General features: G+C 36.3%; 1 protein-coding gene across 1 annotated transcript in view; it reads right to left on the bottom strand.

Moving 5' to 3' along the window:
* Positions 1–4,044: 4,044 nt before the first annotated feature.
* The window catches only part of LOC123308809 (nucleoside diphosphate kinase 7), a 74,216-nt gene continuing 60,209 nt past the window's right edge, over positions 4,045–18,051 (bottom strand). The window contains exons 3-6 of the mRNA XM_044891663.1: positions 13,778–13,996; positions 12,624–12,785; positions 6,898–7,213; positions 4,045–4,605 (exon numbers count right to left, since the gene is read on the bottom strand). Of these exons, the coding sequence (XP_044747598.1) occupies positions 4,133–4,605; positions 6,898–7,213; positions 12,624–12,785; positions 13,778–13,993 (1,167 nt within the window). The 5' untranslated portion in view covers positions 13,994–13,996 and the 3' untranslated portion in view covers positions 4,045–4,132. The remainder of the gene's footprint in view (positions 4,606–6,897; positions 7,214–12,623; positions 12,786–13,777; positions 13,997–18,051) is intronic.

Here is an 18,051-nt window from a genome sequence, read left to right as displayed (position 1 = left end):
TCTTGTTGTTTTTTAATAATTATATTCATGATTTTTAACAAAAACAATGCATTATAATATTTGCAATGGTGTAAAAGATTCCGATCGCTTAGATCTTTTGTCATTTCTGCTGTAGGACGACTCCAGTATTTCTCTAACGATGGACCAACAGTAATCAGCAAGCATAGAGGGTTCCCCTTTGCCTTGGTAGCGTTTTTCGAATGACGCGATGTCTTGATGAAATTGCTCTCCATGCTCGTCACTTACGGCTCCCATATTTTGTGGAAAGAAATTAATGTGATTGCAAAAAGTGTATTTTTAAGCCCGTTTGCAACAGCCGAGAATTCTCTAGAGAATTTGCGCAAAAATTCATGCGCCGTGAATTATATACCGTTGCATACGCACTTTCGGTAGAATTCTCTGTTCAGTTGCATACAAAATAATCTCTGCCGTTTTCTTGCGAGAATTTTGCAGAGAATTCTCCAGAGAATTCTCGGCTGTTGCAAACGGGCTTTAAGGATATGTTGCATCCCATTTTTTGATGAGCCTGTAACATCGCTTTGACGATATTTACATATTGCGGAGATTTGTGATTGCCAAGAAAATTTTTGGTCACTTCTACAAAGGACAACCAGGCTTCTTTCTCAAAGCAGTCATTCAATGCTGCCAGAAACCGGACTTGTTTCAATAGTTTGTTTATTTTATAAAGTATCGTAGGGTACAGAAGTGCGAACATGGACAATTCACGCATGTCTTTTATTTTGATAACGGGAGCTAAACAAACGTAAGTACTATTATTTTTGTAATAAGGTGAGGAATACCTAACAAAAAAAATATAAATCTCTTAGGTGGGAGAACCCTTGTTGAATAGTGTAATTAAATAAACAAATGTTACGATCTAAATCGAACTAACAGACTATCATCGCTCAAAAGTCTCGACTTTTGACATTTGTTGATTTAATTATGGGCGGATGTGCATCTGAATTAATTCGTTTATTGTTCACCTTCCCTGAAGGCGTGATCCATTCACTTTTTTCGATTAATATTTCGTGGATTTCGTACGCCCCAAATGGGCCCCACCATTTTAAAATTTATTGATTTTTCTTTTCACGGTAGATGAATTAGGAACCGCATATTGACATATGACTTTCAGCATTTATAAAACCAGTTGTAATGAAGTTTTAGCAAAAATCAATCCTCATTTTAAGATGATTCGACAATTTTTTTTCTATTTTTTGTTTTAATTAACATAATTAAAATTCCAATTCAGAATCCTTGAAAATCCATGAATATTCCCGACAGTTTTATTCCTTTATTAGTTCTGAAAAATGATGTAGCACCGTGAAAAAGATTTGTGAATAACCACGTTTTAGATAAATAGATAGATTTAGTTATTCTCATGAACATTTACATTATGTAAAGAGATAACGTCAAATAAAAAAAAGTACAAAATCCTAACTTTCAAGTAAATATGGAGCGCTCAGATCTAAGATGAGAGGAACTTCTGAAAGCTGTAGGGTTCTTTTTCTATCAGAAATTGTTTCAAATGAGATTCGAAAGACTTGAAAATTTTTATGGTTTGGATGGGTCTAGGAATTTTCTTGAAAAGGTTAATGCAGATATACTCTGCATTTTTCTCAGTACCTAAGCGTTAGATTATGTTTCGGATAATGCAAAGGGAACATGCGCCTGGTTCTATCTAAGTTCTCATTTGAACTGAAATAAATTTCTCCATTTTTGTGGAAAAATAAAAAACACCCGTAGATGAAAAGAGTGGTAAGTGTAAAAACTTTTTTCTTTTTGAAATGACCACGATAAGACTGCCTGTAAGATAGGCCGTAGATTACACGATTTCTGAATAATAAATATTTGATCGACACCAATATCCCCCCAATCAATAATTCCGTAAATTAGAAGTGCTTGGAAATTAGCATAGTACAGAATCTCTAGGACATTACGATCCAATTGCCTCGCCATCACTCTCAAAGAATACACGACTGAGACTAGTTTTTGTTTGAGACACGCTAAGTGTTCATTCCAAGTCAAATTAGAATCAATAATCACACACAAAAATCTTGTATTTTTGTTCGCTAGCACCGATAAGTCAGAGTAAACACATTTTATCGACACGAATTTTACCGATTTTTGGCACCCCGCAGGTAAGTATTCTTGCTTGAATCCCGTATCCTGCCATTTTTACTGTTTTCTCACTGCGGATCTGTTCTGTCCACAGTGGTTAACGCTCATATGTTATAAGGTTATTCTCCTTGTCATTTGCTCGAGGCCGTGTGGCGAGTCTAGAGGTGAGTCAACACTTCATACTGTCAACTTGGAATCTCATCTTTTACCCAACCCACTAGCTGGTGCGCAAGGCTGTGACCCACTGAAAACAAGGAAGGAGGGATGCCTCGTCCTGTCCGGGTTTTACCACAGTATAGACAGTATATAGTTGGTGTCTATACTGTGGTTTTACCCCGGAGTACGAATCTTGGTTGGTGCGCAAACCCGTTGGGAGTGAAAGAAAGAGTGCTAAACCTGCTGTGGGTTGAATAGTCTGTTGAGCTGGAACTATCGTTAGTTTTTCTAGGGAAAAGGGAAGTGAAATAAAATATTCCAACAGAATATCACAGTTTTTATTCAACCCAACTTTATGAGGGTTGCCCTGAAGAGTAAAATATGTGCAATGTCGTTTTAACAAAAACGAATTTGTTTCGCCCTAATGTGCGGTCACCGTTGACGTCCGGAATGCAGGCTCGGGATGCAGGTCAAGTGTCGCCCTGATAATTGTTGCCAGATGTGTTGGGACCGCAGGTCTTCGAGTAGCTGGAGTGGTTTTAAGAAAAACCTTTTGTGTGCAGGCTTGGAATGCGGAAGCGATATGCGTAATTTTCTTAGCTGGTGGTCGTCTGTTTCGATCGCTGAGTGTGAATGAGAATGAATTTTGCTTTCCATATGGGTTCTTTTTATACCATTTTTGGAACATTTTCTCTGCACCAATGAAATTGTACGACGAAGGAGAAGTGGTTTCCTATGTTTCTCCGTTTTGATTTTCTCGTCGAATTTGTTGTAGGAATTCGGCATGTGCATTTATTTTCGAGGAAATTATTACATTTCCTACACTGCTATTCTTGGCTGGAGCAATAGCCTGTTGGGAGCAGAAACATGCCTTGCAATTCAAATGCTGCGTTCTTATTGAAACACATTAAGTATGGTGAAAAATAATTTCTGACATACTTCGTTATTCCACCAGATTTTGTATTTACGAAATTCTCAATGGCAATAGCATATTGTTATCACATTTAATATTGTATTGACTCTGGACATCTTGCTTTACACCCAGGGTCTCTATTCTCGAATCTGTAGGAATTGAATTCTGTAGAAAAATGATGCCATGTGATAGCATTGAAGCAGTTCCTCTGAAATGTGAATAAATATATGAGGGGATACAGAATCTAAAGTTTCCATATGAAATATAACTTTTTTCCCACATTCGGGAATAGGGCGCCAGATCCAGCTGTCCTGACTGTTTCTTCCGAATTGTACTGTATTTTTTAAATAATGGTAACAGGAAAAGTAAAGGTGTTTTTAATTGTTCCATCGTCCGATGGAAAAACGGAATTTTTGAATTGAAAAATTGATAAAATGTAATTTTTGTGTGTTCAGAATGTGTTCAGGTGGTAAAAGTGAGCAAAGTATAGTACACTATGGTTCCTGTTGCACTTGTGACTTGTGTGGAAAACACATATTACGTCCTTGCTCATAGGCGTGCCCAGGGCTTTTCTTTAGGGGGTGCGAAAAAAAGGGTGGCTGGGGGTGAGACAGGAAGGAAAAATAACGCATATTGCTAACACTACAAATCATTTATCCCGGTACCGCTATCCCGTGAGACGGTATTAATGAACTTGTATAATATACAATTTTGCATCAAAGCTACAAAATAAAAAAAAGTAAACCCCATCTCATTTAGGTGGTGCCACGGTACTGTTACCATGATTAAGATCATACCATTTGATGAATTCGATGTCATTAGTTGATATGAAAATGAAATAAAAAAGGTGAAACAAGTAAGTGTGTGAAAATTTATTTCATAAAAAAAACGTGCAAAAATTAAAATACAAAATTAAACAAATTGATATTCAAAATTGGGCGTTTGTTAATCATTCAATATTTTGAAGAAGTATTCGAGTTCAAGAATTGTATCCTCAGGCAAGTCCGTGCAATGAATTGCATTCTTATATTTGTCGTTGCCGAATTTTGCTCTGAGAGTGTAAGGTCTAATTTGCCTTGCAATATCCGGATCCGATGGTCCAGCAAAGTCCCTAAATTCTTTGTGTACGTTCATTTCTTCATTCTTCCCGCTAATTTCCATTGCAACTAAGGGACCATCGAGAAAACTCAATAGAAGTGCATGGAAATCGCTAACCACTCCCTTATAAACCTCCAAGAATTCTTCTGCGTTGGCGTTGCTCAGATAAAACATTTGCATAGCAGTTATTCTGAAGTTCCCTGCATAAATTTCTTTAAGGATGTACCCTAGCTTTCCCTCCTGAATTGCATGTGGTTTAACAATGCAACAGGTAGAATTTTTCAGGACGACTGTGGTTTCTGGTGGTTTTTTATCGATACCTAAAAAGAAACACGGAATTAGTTGACTTTTGAAAATAGTTTGCCATAACTATATAACCATTATTTATCGATATTAGCTCTGATTATACAGATTCGGAATTCAATAAAATTACACTATACATTGGAGAAAACTTTCCTGTTCATTAAGCATTTTTTTGTGAAGATCAAATACGAATTAACTGTCCCAGTTTTGGAGTTTATTATATTTTGTAATGGTCCGCTGATTTACACTAGTTCAGGCTCTGCCTTATGCGGAACCTATATATATGTATATAGACCGAGATATACAGGGTGTTTCGTGAGTCGTTGGCCATAGCCTAATGGTTAATACAGGTCATCCAAACCTTTCAGAAGAGTTGCTTGTTTTGTATCCTAAGGCTATTAGTTTTGGAGATACGGGGTGATTCATGAACATTGGCCTGAATATGCGAAAGCCATAACTCTGGAATGCAAGGTCCGATTTCGATCAAAATTTATAGGTTTGTTCACTTCGTAATGCTCTTTCAAACGGCTCATGAAATATCAATATTTTCAGGGCAGTACTCTTATATCATGATTTTTCTTTCATGCTCCAAAATCTATATTTTTCACATCCCTTACAGAAATTTCGTTATTGCCATGAAAAACTACATAATTTATTCTAAGGGATTCAATTGTCACATTGCATGGCACACTTGTCACAAGGGAATAGGAACAGGACAAATTCGTCTCATGTCATTTTTTCGAAATGCGGTCCTGTTTTTACTTCTTCGGTGATAATATTCATTGTCCTTTGCCGCGATTCTCAATTATTTTAAATTCTGTTCAATTTTTCTTCATATTAATAAAACCCTCTCCACATACTAAGTGTTCGTAAAAAAGTGTTTAAAAGTATGCAAAGTCGAGCTGTGAATTCTCTGAAATTACATATTGAATTTAGATACAAAGGATGTAAACCCTCTTAGAAAACGTAATTCGTAAGTGTATTTGCTTCATAACACACATAAGTAATAAAATTTATTCTTCCGAAAAACCTTAACCTTTTAATTTCCTTGTATAAAACAACAATAAAAATGTACTATCATAAGAGATGTTCGAAATGGAGTTCTTCCATCTCGATACATTTCCTAGCTCTTAAAATCAAATCAGATTGTTTATTGCCCTTCTTATCATATGTGGATTTTGTTTAACTTGCGCAGGCTTCTTCTATCCTCTGTGTCAAATGCTCCCATATGTGTGTGTCTGTCTGTCACTTCTTTACGCACACTCAGTGGGAAATGAGGATTTAAAATGAAGAAGAGTTGGACAGAATTTAAAAGAATTCAAAATCTCGAACGAAAAACTTAAATAATATCACCAAAGAAATGAAAACAGGACCGTATTTCGAAAAAATGACGTAAGACATGAATTCGTCCGGTTCCTATTCCATTGTGACAAGTGCGCCATGCAAAGTGAAAATTGAATTTCTCAGATTGCATTATGCAGTTTTTCATAGCAATAACGAAATTGTTGTAAGGGATGTGAAAAATATAGATTTTGGAGCTTGAAAGAAAAATCATGATATTCTGAGTACTGCCCTGAAAATATTGATATTCCAAGAGCCGTTTGAAAGAGCATTACGAAGTGAACAAACCTATAAAATTTGATCGAAATCGGATTTTGCATTCCAGAGTTATGGCTATCGCAAATTCAGGCCAATGTTCATGAATCACCCCGTATCTCCAGAACTAATAGCCTTAGGATACAAAACAAGCAACTTTTCCGAAAGGTTTGGATGACCTGCATTCACCATTAGACTATGGCCAACGACTCATGAAACAATCTGTATATCTCGGTCTATATATAATATGTAGGTTCCACATAAGGCAGAGCTAGAAAAAGCGTCACCTGAACTAGTGTAAATCAGCGGACCATTACAAAATATAATAATCTCCAAAACTAGGAGAGTTAATTCGTATTTGATCTTCACAAAAAAATTCTTAATGAACAGGAAAGTTTTCTCCAATGTTATTTATTGAATGACCTCCCTATTTGACGACCGATGCAATCCTATGCCATATAGTAAAAAGAACAGTTATATATTAGATTTGATACATAATATAATATAGATACTCAATATAAACAAATTTTATTAATGAGATCTCCATTATCGATATCATTCTCCCTTTACAACTGACCAGATCTGCACATGTTTACCCGCTTCAGACTTCTAAAGATAAGTAAGTGGGGAAATCACATTGCGCACATCAAAATTCAATACACTACATATAATTTTAGGAAAGTTGTGCTCCGAAAATCCGATAGTTATCTTACCTTCTGGGAAGAAGAAGCAAGCTTCCCTCACTGCCTCTTGGAGATCATTCGCGCAATGGAATCCGTTGGAGGCAGCCTGTTGACCATACTTCGCCCTCAAACTGTTTGGTTCTGATTTTCTGGCCTCGATAGGATCATTTGGTCCGGCTTCTTTCTTGAATCTCTCAATAGCATCGGTTCCGACTAGTTCCAAGGCCAAAACAGAACCAGAGACTATATGCTCCAAAATGAAGGGAAGGAAAGCATCACCCTTCTTTTGTTCGTATAATTCTAATGTTTGCTTTCTTGTGAGGTTACACATACGTAAGCGTGAAATCTGAAAGACCCTTCATTACTTCAGAACCATAAGAATTGTGATTATATAGATTTCATGATATAATAATGTTCTCTACGAGGAGATATAAAAAGCCAATGAAAATCGAGGAACCAATATTGTGACGAATGAAGCTCCCAAATTATAAGGGATCTATCTCTTTTCGTCTGTGCCTAGTGAATAAAAAATGTTCATTTACGAAAAAAAATTATTATAATTAATTACAACGTGCGTTCAAGAAAATTCATCGTCAAGATAGGCTATGGAATTTTGATAGAAGGCCATATCCTACGAAGGAAATCGATATCTTCAATACATAGATCTAGATGGAAACAAATGTCAGCGGAGCCAAATGCGGAATAGCCTCCCCTAAAATGCAACATACAGGGTGGGCAAAATTAGATGGGATTGAATGACAGCTCTGTAACCGTAAGAGCTAGGGAAAAATGGATGGCACGTTTCCGACCTCGATTTTCAAAAGATTGTTAATGGCCAAAACCGCATACCTGTATATTCTTTTGTTTTCAATTGTTTTCATTTTTCGTCTCTTCGTACTGGTGCCTTTATTTCGTGAAGTATCAGTGATATCGAAACACACATGTTACCTACATTCTACAGACACTTTTCATGTAGAATGCAGTGGCGTAGTCAAAAAAATTTTTCAGTCCGCCACTTCAGTGATAAGTCTTATTTTTTTTCAAATGTAAACCTTGTGTTATTTTTACATATTTCAGTCCCATATTTTTTATGATTCAGAATATATAACAAACGTCGTGTCTCTGATTGTTGTTACAATAAAAAAACTCAAAAACCAGTTCGGTCTTGTTGGCAGGTCATTTCATTGATGGTATGATATAATGAACTTTATGCTCCTAAATTGTGTCAGGTTATTAAATGAAACAGGCTTTGCCTTTAGTGGATTTCCTTAGATTTATTATTCAGATATTAAAATTGTAACAACCTTGTAGATTTCAAGAATGAACCTCATTATTATTACTAATATGAGAGACTCTGAAGATCACTTTCATTCCGGATATTTGAAAAGATGAAAAATTTTCCAATATGGAATCACTTTTATCAAATTTCATAAACCTGGATTCAATTGAATATGTTCCGAAACCTTTACAACTAGTAGAAGTCGATAATCTAAATACCAGTACCACATATTAGCCTTTTCAAACACCTTCACAAATAAGGCTGTGCCACTACTAGTAGAGGTTAATTGGTAAATATGAAGTAGTCATGGAAAATTCTCATATAATTTCCTCATTTCCCGAGCATCTTCTCGAATATCCGGAATGAAAGTGATCTCCAAAATCTCTCACAACCTGACACAACGTAAGAGCATAAAGTTCATTTTCATAAATATTATCAATGAAAATGACCTGCCATCAACTTGACCGAACTAGTTTTTGAGTTTTTTTCTTGGAAGAATAATTAGTTATACTACTTATATTATATATTCTGCATCAGAAAAAATGTGGGACTGGAATTTGTTAAAATAATATAGAGTGTATATTAAAAAAAATTAAAGTTATTACCACTATATCACTGAAGTGGTGGACTGAAAAAAGTCTTTGACTACGCCACTGCATTGTACATCTTTTTTTTATTTCAGATAAAATTTTCCGGGAGAAGACTCCCTCGATTTATTTTCTTCGAGGAAAGGATCATTTTTTGCAGTGCGTGATGCCTTTCAAAATAAAATATTTCAGCTTATTTTGTAAACAGTTTTCTCTTACAATCCACTGCATGTACGCACGGGGAAAGAGGAGTTTTTACTGGCGATTTTCCCTAAGCTCTTGTATGAAAGGCAAAATTGTATGGCACCCCGATACGCTGCTGAAACTGTTTTTCATACACATGATATAATTATTATTTGATGTTAAAAATTGTAATGATCTATTTATTAATTTACACGGGTTGTGGCAAGTCGAAAACAATTTTTATTTCTATATTTCTAGGTTAGTTGATGCTGGCCAGTAACTTAATTGCAGTTTTACCTCGTTTAGCGTGTTTAGCAGAGACTATTTTGTCAACAATAAAAGCAATCGTATCTTCAGTACCCATGGTTGGTTTCACTGTTTCACACAAGAGGGGAAAAAAGAAAGTGTTGACATATCCAGAATTTCAATGAAATATCTCTTGTCCTTACAATTTTATCAACGAAAACGCCAGAAAAATTCTTTCTTTTGACATCACATACAGGGTGACTGATGACGTAAGGGACAACGGCTAAGTAGAGATAGAGGACCTCGAACTGATTGAGAATATGGTTTTCAAATGTCCCATAAGGGTATTCGTTTCGGAGATATAGGGTGATTTATGAAAAAATACTAAATCTATCTATTCCCATATCTTCGTTAATATGATAAATTTTTCGCTGGTATTTCACAATCTTGTTCCTATAGGCATTCACAAGAAAAAAAAACAGAAAAATTTGCAGGCCCGAATCCATTAATTTCAATTTACTTGTCAGGTGAGAAATATCACACGGTTTATGAGATAAAATAAATTCAAATAGAAATTTGAGAAGAGCGAAAAAAACTGATGAAAGATCTGTTTTTTCTTTGAATGGCACAAATTTTCTATTGTTTTTTTAATGATATGTTGAAATCAGAATATTACAATACTTTTATATTCCAGTCATGAAAAATAATATTCCTCATAGAACAAACACTGAATTCTTTGATGGTTTCTTTCTCTGAGATGATGATTATTTTGAGAACAAATGTGATTGATCGTTGAATTATTTATTCCATCTCGGGTGAATTGAGTTTCATCTGTGAAGACGATACGCTGAAGATCTATTCTATGGCTCACTACCTATCTACAACAAGTCGAAATAATGAATCCCTTATCATCGAAAATAATTTTTTTTTCAATATTCTGTTGTTTGCAATAAAGAAATTCCATATGTTGGATGAAACAATGTTTTTTTTTCAGTCTAACCCCCTCAGGAACTGTTAGAAGAAAAGAAGTTTACATTACTTTGATGAAAAGTAAATTTTGTTGAAAACATACCAGGTGGATTAATATTCCACATTTTTTAGTTTAGTAGAATGAGCTGGAGTTCTGGGAGTAATTAAAGTAAGTCAAACTTATCTTTGGCGAGGGGGGCATGGCAGCTCTGTTAGGGGGCACAATAGACCTTGAGGGCGCCGTGAGATGTGACCCCTTCCTAACTATCAACTATATCCTTGACTCGAATTTAGTGTTTTTGTTTATAAGGAATATTATTTTTCATGATGGTGTGACGAGGCAGATTTTTGCTCAGCCACAAATGGAAATTTCTTCACCGATACTTTCATAATAAGACCTGACAATCGAAATATTTTGGAAGAAAACCGTTATATCATCATAGGGGGGCTTTACCGATTGATATTATGTCATTGTTTTCCACCGACCAGTCCCATATTTGTAGCGGGAACCGTTTATCTTTTTTGTTTTCAGAATTTATATATTTTAGAATTCTTCCCGTTCAACCGTACTTTTTCTGACTCGAAAGAGGTCTTTCAACTTGTTCCGTTTTTCCTTCTCTTCTGACTTTTGTCTCCTTTCGAGCCGACGGATTGACCGAACAATTTGAGTGCATCCAATGGAGAGATGAGTTACCCATAGTGGGGCAAGTTTTCCGAGGAGAGAGGTACTTCTTTGACGCCCGGCGCTGAAGGTTAAGAGCGAATTAATTGAGATCGAGGTGTAGAGGAAAGTGCTGAAAAGTTTTTTACCGTTAGTGGGATTTACGACAAATTTGAAAGTTTAAGGCAAGTCACTCGTAGCATTATTATTCCTTACGTAGTGCATACCTGAGGAGATATCTTCGCCTTTTTCCACGTTCTTGAGTCCGTTGGACTGGCTGAAAATACCTACCTACCGTTTAAACTTGATCTAGTTATTGTAGGCTGTGTAGAGTGCCGGCTTCCGCGACCGTTCGACCGCCGTTTGGTCCCAGGAGAGCTTGGGGTTCCTACCGTATTTTAGTGCTTGCATTTCGTGATATATTGCCGACTTCCGACCGACAAGTTACAGGTTGACAGTTTCTTCCGACCTACTGACTGACTGGCAGCCATTTTTAAGGTTACAGAGAGAGAGAGAGAGAGAGAGAGAGAAAGAGAGAGAGAGAGAGAAAGAGAGAGAGAGAGAGAGAAAGAGAGAGAGAGAGAGAGAGAGAGAGAGAGAGAGACAGAGAGAGAAAGACAGAGAGAAAGAGAGAGCGAGAGACAGGGTGCACTGCAATTAGATTGAGACCAGCCACTGTACCGATTTCCGCCGACAGAGGGAGTGACTTGCCAGGATTTCAAAAGTTAACCGTATTTACCGTCTATTTCCATTATTCCACATATTCTGGAGTGACAAAATTTACCATCTATTCCAACCGTATTTTCCTGGAGAGACCGTATTTCATCAGCCGCCCCACACCGACCAGGCCGCCGGTTGACATAAACATTTGTTATTACTTGTACATTTCTGTATATAATTTAATCCAGTAGGAATAAAGAACTGAACGTTTATTTTTGTTGCCAGTGTTAGTCAATTTACTAAATCAGTTTCATCTAGGTGTGTAATTAGAAGAGGTAGGTTCCCTTTTTAACGCCGAAAGAACGAACGTTGAAAGGCAGACACTTGAAAGACGCTACCTCCCTAGTCTTCATCGATACCCTTCTCCACTGATACTCAAGTCTACCCGGGCTCTCTAATTCTTTGGAGATTCTGTGAGTGGAGTGGGGTTTCACTGATTGCCCCACTGGCGCCCGAGCAAAGGTAAGGGGCGTCCAGGGTGATAAAAAGAGCCCATCACAATGGGAATATAAAAATATTGTAATATTCTGATTTCAACATATCATAAAAATAATAGAAAATTTGTGCCATTCAAACAAAAAACAGGTCTTTCATCAGTTTCTTTTGCTCTTCTCAAATTTCTATTTGAATTTATTCTATCTCATATACCGGGTCATATTTCTCACCTGACAAGTAAATTGAAATTCTTGGATTCGGGCCTGCAATTTTTTCTAGTTTTTTTTCTTGTGCTGACGGTGAATGCCTATAGGAAGAAGCTTGTGAAATATTAGCGAAAAATTTACCATATTAACGAAAATGTGGGAGTTTATAGATTATGCATTTTTTCATAAACCACCCTATATCTCCGAAACGAATACCTTTATGGGATATTTGAAACCCAAATTCCCATTCAATTTGATGTCCTCTATCTCCACTTAGCTGTTGTCCATTACATCACCAGTCACCCTTTAAATGGGTATTTCAAATGAAATACTTATCTGACCCCATTTTTCTTCACAAAGTACTAATGTATTTCTACCGCATCTTTCTTTAAAAAACACCCTGGGAGACTTTTTAGTTTGGATTGAGAGAATAGTGAAATACCGGTAGTATTATTTCACAGGATACATACCTGAAAATCGCGACTCTCGATATCTGCAATAACATCTCCCAGTTTTTCCATTGCAGAAGGTTTAATGAGAACAAATGTACGTTGTTTAGTTTTTCCAATGATTTCTTTGGTGCGACAGTCCCCATAGTCCGATATTGATATTTGACGACCGTATATTCTCACCTGAAAAATGGACCTCATTTTATTTAAATATGTACAGAAGAATTTCCAGAATTTTTCGTTTGAAGGAATCTTGTTTGTGTGTGTAGAAGTAGATGGGGGAAAAGGCAACAACTTTATTTGAAAAAATTTAAAGAGATCCAACAATTGATCATTCTCAATGTCGTTTTTGGAAAATTTTAAAGATATTTTAATAGTTCCTCACAGTGGCTCTCTCCGACCGAGTTTTTCAATAGAACGGAAACACAATCGTGACTGTCCCAGAAAAATTTTCTGCCACCCACTAAGGCAAGCGGTTGGCGTATTAGCTTTATTGGTTTTTCATCATCTTCACCAATTTTTTAAAGAATATACGCCTGTATCTAGAAACTTTCAACCTCGTATCCCAAATGACATACCACTATTCCACTTGAATTATGGGGCTCATAAAACAAACTCATAGTAAAGGCTACGACCACTTTTCAGATAAAAATTTAGGTCACGTGACCAGATATTTTTCTGATATACCGTAAGCCCGTAAAGTTTCTCCCTCCCCCCATTCAAGATACTGTTGAATTTCGGATGTCTAATGTTTTTAAGTCAGTTTATTGCATAACTTTTTTGAGTGAGGAATATTTCAATTCTAATAACTTAATTCAAGGCCACTGCTGTTCAGAAATTCAAATGATAGTAGTGGTCAGTAGATGTGTAATCTGCTAGAAGCTAGAATGTCTCAAACCGCATATTTCATTTTTAATCTCAGAGCTCAGTGTTTTTGCCAAAATGACATCTGTTTCAATGTGTATTTTGTTTTACTTATTTGAAGTTGTTCATTACTGATGGGTGTTGTTGCACTCCTCATCTGACGCAATATATGCAAAATATAAAATATCGTTAATGGGTTGAAAAACGAATTCCAAATTGAAATATTCTGAATTTATTTCCGAAACGAATGTAAGAGAACAATGAAAAAATAGATATCCTGTTGTAATACTAAGTGATGAATATATATTTACCACATTTCCGACGAACATGTCTTTTCGTCCAATACCCTCACATAGAGACCTTTTGAGAAAAACTCTATTGAGATCTCTATCGAAAATTTCAATGGTGTCATCACAAGGAAAAAAGCTCAGGATGAATTTCTTCTTCAAGTACGCATCATGGTCGAAATAATCCGCTAAAAATGTTAGCTTCTCTTTATAGTCATAGTCGCTGAGGTTTCGGGACATTTTCTGCAAATAAACAATTTGGCTATAAGTTTCGCAATATAATACATCATTGTGACATATATAGATCACCTTTGTCATGAAGACATACGTGAGAGTCAGAAATCACAGATGAGGAACTATTTATTTTTCAAGAAATTGTGTTGAATTGGCAAATCTCCTTTTCAAGAATATACCGTTGAAAATCACACTCTCAGATTAAGATATACGAGGTCTGTTCACTTTTATAAAAGCAGTCGGTTGGCCATGAAATAATATTCTGGAGTTGTTGTTACTAAAACCGATGTTCCTGAGAAATGCAGAAGAGGTATTTTATCTTTATGGATTCTTACTTTTTAAGAGACTTATTATGTAATTTTTTCGTCGAGTTCAATAAAAAAAAAACATCCTTATTTCAGAATGAAGAGTCGACTATTCTTTGGGGCAAGTATTTTTCATCCGCAGACAATTTTCGATCCTAAACTCTTTTTTGGTCACTTTGATACGTATATAGTTATTAGAGAGGCGATTGAGCCATTGTCGTAAAGCCATGAGTTAATAAAAACATGGGTGCCTGTGATAATGGCTCTCATTTGCTGTTGTCAAATTAATTCACTGGCGCAGCTAGGGAGGGGGCTTAGGGGCTGCAAACCCCCCGAAAGATACCAACCATTCAAATTTTTTCTAGTACAAGCATTGAAGCTTTCGCCAATTCTCATTATCGATTGTATCGTTCAGGGTACAGCCCTACCCCCCCAGAACAGAATCTTGGCTGCGCCACTGAATTAATTCTTTACGAAATTCGTTAGATTTTACGGGTGAATTAAGAACGTGGTTTGAATATTACTGTTTAATCAGTAGAACAATCTTCCTGAGCTGAAGGAATTGGCAACAATGGCAACAATAATAATATTATAATATATAATAAGTTAAGTTCCTGAAAAACGCCATATCAACCTGGTGTACTAGTCTTCAAATGAAAGCAGCAGATAGCTCCATTACAACAGGACCTATTCCAATAAGACGCGGAATTTTCCGAGGAGATTCGCTGAGCCCTCTGTGGTTCTACATGGCAATAGAACTATGATGAAACCGAATCATCTCCTTTACATGGACGATTTGAAACTCTTCGCATCTACCAAAAAACAAATACAACTGATGCTGAAAATGGTGGAAGGATTCTCGGAAGACATCAAAATGTCGACTGCTGAATATAACGAGAGGAAAATAGAAGATGGTACGTTCAAACTCAAGGAAGGTGCAGAAATTGAAGCATTAAAGGAAGGAGACACATACAAGTATCTAGGCATAAAACAGGCAAGAAAAATCAATCAGAGCAAGATTGAGAAAGAACTAATGGAGGAGTTCACCCGAACATTGAAAAGGATAATGAGAACTGGCCTTAACAGCAAGAATCTGATGAAAGTTATTAATAACTACGCTTGCTCGGCGCTGAGCTACTCATGCAGTATCATCTCTTGGACCACCACCGATTTAGCAGCCTTACAGAGAAAAATAAGGACCATGCTGACTAAACACAATAAACATCACCCCAAAAGCTCAATAGAACGGACAGAGCTGCCATGACATCTTGGGGGTAGAGGAATTGTTGATTTGTCCAACCGTATGTCCCAGGAAATTGAAGGACTTCGAAAATATTTCCTGAGCAAGGCTGCTTCATCAGAACTCCATCGAATAGTTTGTGTTGCTGATAGTTCTACGCCGTTAAAGCTACAGCAGGATCACTTGGAAACCGTCGAACACTCTGCAGAAAGTAAAATGCAGAAACTGATTGATGTGACACATGAAACTATCCAACAGACATTATGCCGTTGCCAAGATTATTCACCAAGAATTGGCACTAAATCACCAACTTCTAAGTTCGAAAAAAGTTCCTTATTACAATTACCATCCGGATGCTGTATTGGAAAATGAACATCACAAGCTCTTCTGCGATCGCACGGTTCTCACAGACCGGAAAATATCTCACAATAGACCAGACCTCATATTGCTCAATAAGGATGAGGACAGAGCACTATTCATCGACGTGGCGATTCCAAATAATAACAATCTTCTAGATAGGCACATTGAAAAAATTCCGAAGTACAGAGATCTAGAGTGGAAGCTGAAAGATATCAAGACCATCCCGATTGTCATATCATCTACAGGCCTGATACCGAAGAAACTACTAGAGAACTTGAGGAAACTTCAGTTGGACGAAAATATTTATAGAGTCATGCAGAAGGCGGTACTGCTGGGAACGGCGAGAACTGTACGCAAGTACATGGGAAATGCAGAGGAACACCGTCTGCTCCGACAGGAAATGCGGGTGGAGCAGGAATTCAACCGACAGCAGGAAGCCGAGGAGCGACCCAGACCCGACCACCACCACGAGCCCGAAAACCTGGAAAAGGCTCCAACAGAGCTTTATCCTTTCGATATCTGAGATATCTGGGATAAGTGAATTTTCCTCTGGAGAGGAGTGTGAAAGCCACAAGGCTTAAGTCATAATAATAATAATAAACTATGTAATTCGGAAGTTTCATTAGCCTCACCAGGTACTCACTAAGACTTATGATGATAATTTTCATTAGAAGGTTTGCTAGTTTGTTTATTCTCTGTATGAACTGGAGTTTGGTAATATCAATGGAAAAAATCAAAATTAACATAATGAAACAAAATGAAAAATATTTCCCTTCGATAGCATGAGAAGTATATTATCCATTTCATGATTAGAAATTATCAACCGTTTACGATCTTGAAAACCATTTTATCGTTGCGCTTTCAAATGAATTTGATTAGCTTTCTGTATGCATCATTCCGAGTGGAAAATTATATCTGACCATACACATAAATGCAATTTTACCGGTAGCATCAATTTCCAATCCAATCTAATCTACGAAACCGTTTTCAATTACTATACATACATTACTTATGTCTAATTCCCTGCATGATGATTTATTTTTTGAAAACAACTGACAGATATGGGTGAAGAATAAGGAAGGTACGTTTTACACATCTATAAATGTAAGAAATGCGAGAAAAAGAATTACGAAGGATATCAAATTTTTATTGGTCCTAGAATTGTGATAATAAAGCGATTTATTATCTACTGGAGGAAAAGAATTTGTCAGCACAACTAAGTTATTCATCATAAAAGTATTTCGAACAAATCAACAGAATCTTTTGTGGCGAAATAATTTATTTATACTCCATTTTCTTGAAGATAGTTACGACTTATACCCGGATAGATATTCCATGATTGGAATCGATATGATTAATCTGCCAGAGATTAGATGACGTAATCCAGGATTTATGATGGGGAATGTGCGGCGTAGAGAAATTTGAATTATCCATTGTAGGAGGTGGCTTTGGCTTTTGATACCACCTTGTTTTCATTTGTGATCTCTATATATAGTGAAAGTGTATCTGAGGATAAAGAAATTCGATATTTTCACGTCTTCTTCCTTCACCGAGGCTTTGAAACACTTCCATTAAATATGAAGGTGGTGGAATCCCGAATAAAAATATAGCTGTTTCCAAATAAAGCCTCACATAATACAGGGTTTTTCAATTGAGGGTTTCATTCAGATTTCTTGGAAAAATTATTTTTTTGCGAAGAATAATTCAGTAGTCAGTAAGATATATAAAAAATTAAGAATAATTTCTATCAAACTGACTGCAACATTCCAAGACTACATTAGTAGAAGAATGCTCCAGGTAGGTACCTAATATTATGAAAGGTTGAGGCGATCTTCAGAAAAAAGCACTCTATGAATTTGTTATTTTCAATAAGCAATAAGCCAAATTCCTTCAGAAAAATTCAGCTGACTTGAATACTCACTCCAAAAGGATTTGGCAGTATTTGAATTATACTTCCAATTAAATAAAAAAACCTAATTCAAATACAACTAATATTTGGTATTTGTAACTCAATTACTTATTGAAAATAAATGTAATTTGCAATTACTATTTGAAATATCTGTCGATGGAGATATTCAATATTCCTTTTCACATATTTATGGACATGGCACATGCTATGTTGTCAATTGTCATTGCCATTCTAAAGCCGGGTCCAGACT

The sequence above is a fragment of the Coccinella septempunctata genome, chromosome 2, assembly GCF_907165205.1.
Source record: "Coccinella septempunctata chromosome 2, icCocSept1.1, whole genome shotgun sequence".
NCBI classification, from domain to species: Eukaryota; Metazoa; Arthropoda; class Insecta; order Coleoptera; family Coccinellidae; genus Coccinella; species Coccinella septempunctata.
Note: the sequence above shows the minus strand (reverse complement) of the source record. Positions and strands in the feature narration are given on the sequence as shown.